Raw genomic sequence first — 12,323 nt, 5'->3', positions numbered from 1 at the left:
TTCAGCAGTTTGATGTTGTGCTAAATATCCAGCTGCAACACAAAGAGCAAATTAAGAAGAATATTAACGTTAGTTGCAAGTGGAAGACAGTTTTATTGATCTCAAAATAGCCTTCACTGGCAGAAATAAATTCCAAGACAGCAAAAAACCAAAACTTGCCCTCAAACCATCACCCACTAAAAATAAGACCTTGCATCCCATAAAGGAAATTAAAAAGTAATACTTGTGTTTAGTATTTTGTTAGAACAGATGACATTTTAATTGACTGAAGGAATTATTTCACACCAGACTGTTTGCCAGTGGAGAAAATACATGGTGCAGGGGCAGTGCTCAGCCAGTCTAGATGGATTATCTGCCTGGTTTGAAGGCTGTTGTAGGTAAAGAAGGGGTGTAGGTAATGCCAACAGGAGCAAAACTGCTGGACATCAACGTCAGTGAAAAATCTACTTTTGTGGATTCTGGGTTATCCATTTAGGGGAGGGTAACACACTTAAAATCCAGTGTTGCACACCAGGAGATAGAAGGTCTCAAGAGAGATTTGAATCATCAGGTTCTAACACTACAGTTCAACAGCATCTAGCATAAAGGGAACCTCATATTGGTTGATCCCACTTGATAGGTACTATGGCAACGATTTTCTGATAATGTGTTGAAAGTTCATTGCATATTTGTCTACTTCGATAAGTAAATGAGTGAACTGCAGAAAGTGGAGATTAAAGGAACTGGAGGAAAGTATCTGGTGCAGTTATCAAAGTGCTGTCAACTACACAGCTGCAAGTGCAATGTGACACCCTTTACCTCTCGTCCTGCCTTGTGACACCTCTTGTGATGGAGGAGGAGTTATGGTGTCATATAGATGGGCAGAAGCAGTGAGAAACCAGCTTCATCTATATCACACACTTCTACAAAAACTGAAAGAAACTCTGTGCAGTTTGAGAACGAGGCCTTAGGAAGAATATTTGGAAAATGCAATCACATTGATACTGACATGGAAGCTTTAGCTGAGATGCAAACCCTTCCATTAAACCTTTTATTCTCCCTCTCATCCAACCTGTTTGTTGATTTTTGTCTGACACTGGATTGTAAACTCAAAGACAGGCACCATGAAATCTCCAAACATTATTGTCATGTCATGCAAACAGATCTGCAGTTAAACTAACTTATTGCCACAGGGGATATAACAAATTCATGGAAATAAAAGCCAAGGAGAAATAGAAAGCACCAGAGATACAATGTCTGTTTCAGGATGTCATCAAGCCACAGCCTGCTGGAAGGCTTTGGCAGAGGATACATGCCTAGACTCCTTCCCTTCACATCTCACACTGGCCATGCTCAGTGGCAATATTTGAGGCTACATACATTCAGGATCGGAGCAGGTACAGCTGGCTCAGATCAGTTTCTTAACTTCAATATTAAAAGAGAAGGTGTTTTAGCAACTGCTGTAACACAGCAGCAGTCTTTCATAGGCACAGCCTCCCATGTGGCATCTCCCAAACACTTCTGCTGGAGCCCTGATTGCTGAGTCAGCCCAGTAAATTGGCAGTGTAGGGCACTGGGCCTGATCCAATACACACTGCACACATCCTCCTCTAAAATGCAGTCATACTTAAAAAGGATAAGGAAAATGCAATAGGAAAACAGAATGTATACACAACTGCTGATCCTTCAACATACTTTAGGTGCATGGGAAGTAGACTGAGCACACAGATACTGAGGACTCTGCAAAGTCAAATGTTTAACCAGGAAAGTAACAGTACTTCAATGAAAATGCAAAGTTTTCTTCCCAATTAAAATTTCACTTGTGTAGTATTTTAATTGATTTTTCACTCTCACAGATATCCTCCTTTGTTACTATTAATGCTCGATCCTGATGCCAGTACATGTGAATAATTATTGAGCACATAATCAGCTGAAATTATAGATCATATAAAATCCAATTTGAAACTCTGAAACAAACATATCTTAGCCTCACCTTTGTGGAAGGCTATTATATTAATCTCACTGTAATTTCTTCCCTGCCCTTCATTCAATTCGGAATCGGAATATGTTATTCAGAACACACACACACTGCAGAACATGATGATACAAAAAAGAGTTAGCAGGTCGTATCACTACGAGTACAGAAAGTCTTTGACCTGGGCAAAGCCTTCTTCGACATTATTGGGAAAGCTGGAAGACAATGGATATAAAAAACAGTCTTTGACCTAAAAAAATTGGTTGTACTGCATCTCAGATTGCATTGTAAGAAAAAATGAATTGTACTGTTATTTCTCTGTAATATCTGCTGCTGAGAAATTGCTAATAAATGGCAATCTGGTTTAGAGCAAAGAATTAAAGCAAGCTTTTAATAAAAGATGATTGCAGAAACCTATTTTTTATAAAAGTATAAAACTATCTTTGCAGACATCAGAATCTAGATGTCTGTTTTTACCATGCTGGACTAAAAGAAAGAGGAGTGCATTACAGGTGCTGGAGAACAGCCTTGAGTGGGACCTGGTGCCTGGATGCACTGGGCAGGGCTTGGTGTGGACCAATGGGCCCAGCGTCGGCGACGAGCAGCAGCGCTCCCCTGCCACGCGCTTCATCCCTGGCTCTGCAAACTGCTCCTCACCACTGCCAGCAGGACAGAAGGTTCCACACAATACACCATGGCAGAGAGAGCATGTATGGAAATGTTCATTTGAAGGTTGGGAAGGCAATTGCTGCTGAACAGCCAGAAAAGGGTGGGGAGTTGGCTCCCCCAACAGAGGAATGTCTCAGGAAGCTGCAGGCTGGAAAGTTAGCAAACATGCCACAGATGAAATCAGTGAGCCTCAGTGGTCTCTGATTGTAAGAGACTGCTTTAAAAACTCATGCAAGCATGCACAGATCACAAACTGAATCAGAAATACAGAAGGAAGCATAAACGATTTAGTGTTTTTGACTACAGTTTTGCCCAGAGGTCTCAGCTGGAAGTGTGTGTGGTCAGATCTCTGTGGTGCGAGTAAACACAAGCAGAATCCAGACATGAGCTGCAAAAGGCTGAAAAAGTTTATTCTTTGGTTTCTATGAAGAAAGAAAACACAACTTCAGGCCATTATACAATAGAAGGTAAAAAAACCTCCAGAGTGTCAGAAAATGAGAAAGGAAAGGGAAGCAGGTACTTGATCTATCTCATTGTTGTGAGTGGACTCTTTCCTATGAAGAATCTTCCAGGTTTCCTACCTGCAGAGAAAAAAATAAGACATTGAAAATACAGCTCATAAAAAGAAAAAGAAACAATCTATATCATAGCCTCACATTAGGAGGAACACCCAGCCTTTCCTGCTTGTAAGCATGCAGCATGCCAGCAGACTTCTCTCTGCTGACCTGCATTGCTTATCTTGCCAGTGAGAGGAGGGGGGAATGGAATTTTTGGTGACAGAGTGCCTCACCTAGAGACCTGGCTTCCTCATCCACTCCTTGAGGCATCCACCTGGATCCTAGACAAAATGACAGAGATGCCTGTGGAGAACACCCATGGCCTGCTGTGGAACTGTGCCCCCTGGAAGGGGTAAATTTCCTTGGGTTGGGGACCTAATGAGGTAATAAATAAAAATTTCTTACCTTCTTTAGTGCTGCAGATGCAGAGCACTTATGTGCTCAGCATAACAGAAACCAAGGAGGAGTAATCCTCTACCCCAGCTCAAGGTTTGTCCAGTTCTATCACAGCCACAAGCAGAATAATGAAAACATCCCAGAATCTGGAGATTGATGGAAACCAGTGACGAAGATACTGTCATTCAACCGCATCATTTCAGAAGACCACAGGGTTTTCCAGGTCCAAACCCTAGCACCACAGTGGATGGTCTCGTCTGGTGCTGAGCTTCATGTGTGTTCCAACGACTGAGGAAAGTTTTAGGGCTGAATGAGAACAAAGTCTTTTCCTTTGTTCTGTGATGATTTTGGTGCTTGGTCACTTATGTATAGTGTAGTCATCAGCCTCTGACATCAAAGGCTAGGAATCCTCAAAGCCTTTACAGAGAAGGCTTTGGAAATTCAGGAAGTCCAGAGGAATGCTGCAGACACAAACTAGAGTCATCTTAAAAGTGACTGAAGTTATCTGATTAATCCATGCCGTGAGATCCCACGTATCTTCAAGAAAGGTAGCTCAACTTGTGCAAAGGATGCATGCAAGAAATGTCATTAAAATCTATAGGCAGGAAGTACATTCAGTTGAAGAAGCAGGGAACAGCTCTAAGGTTGTTACAACTGTTATCAGACAGAAGCTTTTGGAAGAGATATGGAGCATATGGGGAATGCTTGTTGTTCTACATCCTCAGTTAATACTACTTTGTACTGCACTGCCATCTGAAAGCACCTCCAGAGATCAATTTATCCATTTCTCCAATGTGATTACAATAAGTTAAGGGTGCTTCACATGTGACAGGTCAGGTGTCTCCTTAAATGTCCATGTTTGCCTGGTACATTTTCCCAGCTTTGTTTCGTAGCTACACTTAAATTTTCATTTGTGTCCATAGTGGGTGTCTTAGGAAGCCCCAGTGCAGACATGTACCATGGACCCTTCTCCAGCCACCTTCCATTCCAGGTGCCTCACCAAAATCTGAGCCACATCAGCTTTGACATATTTAAAATCTTTCCAGCAAATTCAACACAAAACAGGCAATACCCCTAGAAGCAGAGCAAGTCATATCCTACCTATCATCTCAAAAGAGCACACACTGGCTAGAAAACATGCCCTAACAAATCATCTTATCTTCAGGTGCCAGTTTTATACCTAACCACTCTGAAACATCATGTGACTTGCCACATTTCTATAGACTTTATATTGAATATTGAACTGGTGTGCTGCTACTGTAAAGACCCTTTACACGTTTTACCTGCTCTAAAATGGGTACTCAAGGCAAGGGCCATAAAAGAAAATTGCCAAGTCATTACTCAGGTATCAGTATTTCCATCATGCATCATTCAACTGTATGGAATAGCCTTACCACAATTTCTATTCTTTAGCCTTTCTATTACTGAGGAATTTCCATCCCTCAACATTTTTCATGAGTTGTAAAAGGCAAGCAATACCTTCACTAGTTTCCAGTGAAATATGCAAGAACCCTTACAACAAAAGTTAGATACATTTTCAAGACAAGCAATACTTTATCATTAACATCATGGATGATTATATTGATCTCTTAGTCATCAGGTAAAACTCGTCATCTCATATTCTTATGAAACATACCTAGCACTGACAAGTCAAACATGCTGCTCTGTTGCTTACATTGAATCCCAAATAAGAAGTATTTTTGCAGGTAGATTTTCTGGAGCTTTCTATTGTAGAAGACCATTTATTATCCCTAGGAAGACCCACCTTCAATTTGTCAACATGAAACGGTTGTAGCAAATCTTGAATTTGCACATTAGTGGAAAAATTTTGAGATTATTCACTATTTTGAGCATTGTTACCCAACTCAAGTTTTCACATGAGAAGCATGTATAGGCACGTATCTTGCATCAGGCACTGCATGTTGCAGTTGACTGGCAAATGCATATGAAAAATTCAGTGTTTACTTCTGTCTGTTCGGCTTTTTACATTACATCAGTTCTCAAACAGTACTGCCTTAGAGCTTGTAAGCCATCAGTAATTTCATCTTTCTAAGGAGAATTTTTAAAAAATGAGAAAATTAAAGCTCTATTTTACCTAGTGCTCTTGACAATACTGCTAGATTAAAAAACATTATTTTAGCCCAGGCTTAATTGAAGACTGTTCTTTTCCTGTATCTTTCACATTAATTGTAGGTATTTGAAATAATATTTTTTACTAAATCTAATTCAGCTGTGCTTCTGAAAAAAAGAGTCTCTCTTTTTACTTTTACTTATACTCAGAACCTAAATTTTAGATGTCCTAAAATAGGATCCATTAGTAGTCAATGGACCTCCATAGGTCAGCTCATTCCAGTTCAAGATATATGCCCAAAACAGACAGGATAAATAGCCCTCTGGACTTTTAGATCACTTTCAAGCAAATATGTGAAGGCAGCTTAGTTTTTATAGAGGTAAAATAAGGCAAGATTAAAGTCACCATAACACTTGATCACAATATATAATGTACAACACCGAAACAGAGCTTTTCTAAGTTGCAACCTACTTTGTTTTGTATATGTGTTCTTTAGACATTTTGAAACAAACATACAATCTCAAAATCTTCTGTTTGGAATAAAAGAAGTAAAAATAGAAATAAATTTAAAAAAACCACAACCAAAACATAAACTGTACTTATAATTGAGCTTAAATTGAATATGTGTCAAAGCAGAACTTTGTTGTATGTATGCTTGACCTTAGGCAGCTGAGCCTAATTGATAGTGAGAGGCTGATATAGGTCTACCTATAAGGTTACTGCTACTCTTAAGAACTTTCTAGTTTTAATCAAAACTTTTTATAGTTTCCTTGGTATGCACAATCAGAGACATCTATAATACACACTTCCTAAGCAGTTGGCCAATGAATCCATCTTTTAATTAAGGTGGATTCTGTGTGTCTAAAAAGGACAAAGAAGAACATACATAAAGATGTTTTAGTAATTTTAAGAGGGACGGTGAGTCAGACTTTTCTCATGTTTCTATCTGTACCAGAAGAAACATTTGCCTTTATGCTCAAGCTTTTAATACAGCAAGTAAATCTTACTCAAAAGGGCAGGCATCCTAACACATTGAAGAATACCTATGAGTATGAGTGACAAAGGCCCTCCTTTCAGAGTGCTTTTAATTTAAGAAGTGTCTCTTAAACCCGGGGAAAAGCAGGACTTCCATTTCTATTTAATTTTGAAGCATAGAAAGATGTAAGAATTCAAGATAAAATAGCAGCTAGTTTAAATATGAGTTGTATTAATGAGAAGAGGACAAGAATCTTGTCTTCTAAGTAGTTATGACTCATACCTTCCAATTATAGCATGCACACATCATATTTTAGTAAAAAAAGAGTATCAAGCATCCTCTGGATGGAAGAAACTCAGATTCTTGGCGATCTAGTAGCTGATTGACAGGCGTTGGACCACATCTTATGAAAAAAATATGTGAACCTGAGTCTTTACTCAGTTACCCTGCTGTGAAAAACAAATAATTCAGCTGCTGCCAATAAAGTTACGCTCTTGTTGAAACAAGTATGAGGGCATAATCAATCAAAAAGTTAATGAATTCCAATTTCTGACTTTACTTAGCTTTCAAAAAATTTACTGTGGTTCTAAATATAAACACACACAACTCCAAACCCCTTAAAAATAAATCCAGAAGTCCATTCCCAAAGACATACACTAATAGATAGATAGATAACAAATCTCAAACCAGGACAAAATCTCTGAAGTGCAGTCACTTAAGCGCCAAGGTCTAGCTTGCTTTTGCTCAGAAGCAGTGGGGCAGAATGATGCAACCTGCAATGAGGTGTGTTTCTCCTCCCATTCTAGCCTGCAAGAATGCTAGTGTGCTGCTCTGTACCTGCAAGGATGCAGGGACCCTGTTGCAAGGGCTGCCAAAACCATCCTGTGGGTCTTTTGGATCATGCAAAAGCTTTTGGAAACTGCAGAGAAGGCTGGAAAGTGCAAATTATGACTTGCCAGCAAGTGGAAGATAGTTCAGATCAAGTGCTGTGTGTCACAGGACTTCTCAAAAATTTAGAGGAAAGGGGAGAGCAGCTAAAGGGAAACCTCTGAAATGTCAGTAGGGAAAACAGATGGCCAGAAATCTGAACAAAAAAAATAAGAAAAATGTTTTTATACCTAAAAAGCATAAAGTAAGAGACTGCTTTTCCTGGAGGACTTCTGCAGATGACAGAGGAACAAAGGTTGGACCTACAGAGCTGAGGAAGCAAACTGCAATGGGTGAAGGGGAGAAGTTTCACCATGAGTAGCTTTACCATGAGAGATTTCGGTTTTGGGGATGCTTTGGGGGTGGTTTTTTGTTTTGTTTTTTTGAATAGCTGGGAATCGGATTACTTGGAATTTTTTTCTGCCTTGGTCTTATTTTATGCTACTCTGTTTCTTTCAGAACCTGTCACTGCATCTATCTCTCTTCACTTGGTACTGATGAGATCTTACTTTCTTTTGTGCAAGTTATCTATAACCTCCATCCCAAGGTTTCATTAGGCACATATTTTACAAGAAACTGGTAGTGAAGCACAGGACAGAGGAATTCGCAATGAGAGTAGGATTTTGAATGCAAAGGCTGGTTGGGTGCAGGGCTGACTGAACACTGTCAATACCACCTCCAGCAGAGTCCTCTTTACATACAACACTGACTCCCAAACCTTTTGGCCCCTGGGATATTATCAGTCCCCAGACTTCTCTCTTATGAGGAAAGGTGGAGAGAGCTGGGACACTTTAGCCTGTAGAAGAGAAGGCTGAAGGGAGACTTTATTAATGTCTATAAATATCAAAAGGGTGAGTGCAAGGGGGATGGAGTCAAGCTCTTTTCAGTAGTGCCCAGAAATAGGACAAAGGGCAATGGGCATAAACTGGAACACAGGAAAGTGCCATCTGAACATGAGGGAAATCTTCTTTACTATGAGGGTGACAGAGCACTGGACTGGGCTGCTCAGGGAGTTGTGGACTCTCCTCCTCTGGAAACATTCAAGACCTGCCGGGGTGCAGTCCTGTGTGATATGCTCTAGGCAATCCTGCTTTGGCAGAGGGGTCAGACTAGATGATCTCTAGAAGTCCCTTCCATCCCAACAGTTCTGTGATTCCTTGTATAGCCAGACCCAGATGATCAATATACTACTGAGGTTATTCCTGGACATGTCTACCTGTAGATCACCTACCATCAATGCTGTTAAAAAGTTACTTTCCCCAACCAGTCACACTTCTCACTTCCAGATACTGATACCACACAGTGCAGCTGCACTGCAGCTCCACAGGCTGTCGGTCTGCAGATTTGCACTACAGAGGAATTGTTTGCAGTGTTTGACCTGACTGGAACTTTAGGTGATTTTACTATTGGAAATGACATCCCCAAACTGCTCCTCTCCAGGCTCAGAAAGAAAGATGTACACACTGAGGATATGCTTACCAGTGTCAGGAGAAGTTGTCTTCACAGAAAGAAGCTTGACTCCTTCCTTGTCTGATTGGGCCCTGTTGAAGTCAGAAAACAGTTAAGCAGACAATGAGCATGCTGCTCATCATGCACCTTGGTCAGCCAAATAAAATTCCATGATTCAGAGAAGGCAGCACCTATGCCAGTCTATGCTGACTGGCTTGAAATGGGTTATGGATGGCATCATGGATAAGTCTTGGTGGCAGAAAATACCATATACCAATATTTCTGAAAACACATTTCTCTTAAAAATATGTAATAAATCAAGTTGCATGACTCCAGGTTCAATCTAGTGCTCCACAGAAGTTCATCTCAAGGAAAAGAGGGAGTAATCTTTTTTTTTTTCTCTGTCAATACAAGGCTTTTAGCCACACTGAATTTCAAGAAAGACCACTTTAGATGTCCAGGGAGTCAGCACTAGCAAGTAAATCAGCAGCCCAGGTATTGCTTTTGGTCATACAAAACAGAGAGGCCACAGCCAGACTCAACTATATTACTTCTAATGGTTCTTTCTTAGTTTCACACTCCTGAAACTCCTTATGCCAATACTGTTTTAACTGAGCCTCTGCAAATGGACTAGTGGAGAGGAAATAGAGCAGAGGAAAATGAAATCATGGAGGACACAAAAAAAAGAAAGAAAATTAATCCTGAATTTTAAAAACATTTACAAAAGAGAAAACATGAACTAAAAAGGGAGGTGGGAAAGGGTAGGGGAAAAAACAATCAAAGGGGCAAAAATTGATAAAAAAAGAAAAAAGACTGGGCTGGTTGGCCCTGCAGCACAGCATAAGCAGTTTATCTGTTTCAAAAGGCTCCTCTGAAAAACAATTGAGAGCTGGAATAGCTGCTTATCATGCATACAGGTGTACAATAACTACAAGCACATTGCTTTCAACAGGATACTTATCTCTTTGGGGTGGCAACTGCTTATTATTGTGTTTAAGCAGAGAAAGATCAAAGAAAATCTCATGCAGAATCTGCTACATTCACAAGTGCCCCATGATAGATCTCAAAGCAATGAAAATACAGGATTCAACCTACTGTTCAGTGCCGTTCTCTTGTGTCTCTGGAAGAAGGAACAAAGTTAATGTATTTTTCACTGCTGGAACTCAGTTAAGTAAACATTTAGACATAGGCTTAATTGTGATTTTGCAGTATTGCATTAAGTACTTTAACAAAATCAACCAGCTTGAATAGTACTTGGTGCTTTTCTAGTTTGTCTTTCCCAAAGATATTCATGTCACCTATGAAAATGAATTGTTATTGCTTGAACTGATACTTCTGGAAACTAGGGAGAATGATCTGTGACTTGTAGAAGAGCAGAACAGAAGTGCATTTTCCCCTGCAGCTCTCAAATGCCGGGGTAGCTTGCACAGAGGAGGTAAGCATGCAACAGATCTTGAGTGCATAACAACCGAGCTAAAAGATACAGAGTGAGGGGAGTGAGGGAACAAGCTGCCAGGCTGTATGCTCTGGGGGGTCTAACCTGGCACAACATGTGAGAACAGAGTCTGTTGATCCCTGCTGACAGGGAATGGGTTTCTCCCCAAAATGAATCATACACCTAACATTTTATTCTTGGGTGCAAGTACAGACAGATGGATGGGGCTGAGGGGTTGTACTGGAGATGTAGAGCCAATAGTGCCCCCTGGCACTGGGCACAGGACTCCCGTTTGCAGGGGAAGCACACTGGATAGACTTAAATCCTGCAGGAGGCACCACTGCTATTGATCTTGTCTAGCTTCCAAGTGAATTTGCTAGTACTGTGCCTGCTGGCATTTGTGCATGGGGAGGTTGGCAAAGAAACGTTCTTCACATCTTTACCTCTTGATTCCAAATATTCAGTAATTTCCTAAGTAGGGGTCACACCTTCTGCTTATCTGAGTCTGGTTTTCCATGTCATTGGCTAAATTGCTTGCAACACACTGTTTGCCTTGGTCTACAGCTTCAATCCCCTGTTGTGATTTTATATTTCCAAGGCATGGTGATTTCACAGTTGAAGCTCTGCACGGGTCTCCTAACTCATGCCAGCTTGCAGGGAGAAAAAAAACCCCACAGTCTGGATTCAGATCTGGGTTTTCACTTAGTGGAGAATTACACTTGCCTGTGGCCCACTCAAACAACTCTTTGAAACAGTTGACAAATACAATTTAATGAAATTGCACCCCCCATTATTTTAAGTGTTTTATGGACAGCAGTGAAACAGATGCTGGAATTTGCCAATCTGTCAAAATGACTGCTTCTGAAAAGAATTTTTGCTCAGAGCTTTTGTGCCCATGAGCATTAAACTGTAACTGGAAAATTTTACTTCTATATGTATGCATGTATGTATATATCAGGTATTTCCTAGAAGAAAGTGCTGATACTTCTTTGCTTGTATCTAGAACAGATATAAAATAAATAGTGATTTTGTTAAATAATATCTCCAAGCTGTTTTCTAAAAGTTTTTACTTTTTCTACCAGATTGACTGTGTTAGCATGGCTGTTAGCTCTTCATAGCTGCAAAACATGAATAGGAAGCTTTATGGCATCATATATATTCTCCAAAAATCAGAGACATTTTTAGTCCCTCTGTTCTTCCCACTGATTTTGAAAATGAAGTGTTACTTTCCTACTTGAGGCAAAATACTTTGAAATACAAGAAGCTTTCCTATCAGACAACTGCAGCATATATGGTGAAGGTAATCCTAGAGATCTTTTAATAATAAAAAGCACAATGGTTTCTTTCCTGCCACAGAGAAAGCAAACCAAATACCTGGCGTTTTCTTCTGGCACATTCTGTACAAAGCCACCAGTGAGAAGACAGAAAGGGTAATGACTATCAAAGTGATGACTATTGGCAAGATAAAGCCTGCAAAAGAGGAAAAACATGGTATCAGTTTGGGGACCAATGTTGATAATCCACAAAGGTTTTGTGAAAGTTTTGTTTCAGAAATAAATTTTTGATATATGCTAAAAATATTTCCTCTTTTTTGAAAACAAGACTCATCTGAAATTCAGCAACTGAAGTGATTTTTTCCTTTTAACATTGAAAACCCAGAAAAATACCAAGGAGTTACATAACACAGTAACATTCCCCAACAGCACTTACAACTAGGGATAGAAAATGCAAGATCTCCTTTTTAAACGAGGACATTTTTTTCCTTTTATTATTTCCCACCATCTGCCATTTCCTGACAGGTGTTTCCCAGCCAAGAAGCAAAAAGGAAAGAATTATGTAATGAAGAGAAGCTTTCCTGGGGAAATATATAAGCCCAGTTTCTCCCCCCC

At 40.0% G+C, this 12,323-nt stretch overlaps 1 protein-coding gene across 1 annotated transcript in view; it reads right to left on the bottom strand.

Annotated features, from left to right (window-relative positions):
- The window catches only part of EMCN (endomucin), a 52,516-nt gene that overhangs the window by 2,185 nt on the left and 38,008 nt on the right, over positions 1-12,323 (bottom strand). The window contains exons 8-10 of the mRNA XM_010003166.1: positions 11,809-11,904; positions 10,095-10,119; positions 9,030-9,091 (exon numbers count right to left, since the gene is read on the bottom strand). Of these exons, the coding sequence (XP_010001468.1) occupies positions 9,030-9,091; positions 10,095-10,119; positions 11,809-11,904 (183 nt within the window). The remainder of the gene's footprint in view (positions 1-9,029; positions 9,092-10,094; positions 10,120-11,808; positions 11,905-12,323) is intronic.

The sequence above is a fragment of the Chaetura pelagica genome, unplaced genomic scaffold, assembly GCF_000747805.2.
Source record: "Chaetura pelagica isolate M959 unplaced genomic scaffold, ChaPel_1.0 scaffold188, whole genome shotgun sequence".
NCBI lineage: Eukaryota > Metazoa > Chordata > Aves > Apodiformes > Apodidae > Chaetura > Chaetura pelagica.
The sequence above is the reverse complement of the archived record's forward strand: the minus strand, read 5'-3'. Positions and strand labels throughout refer to the sequence as shown.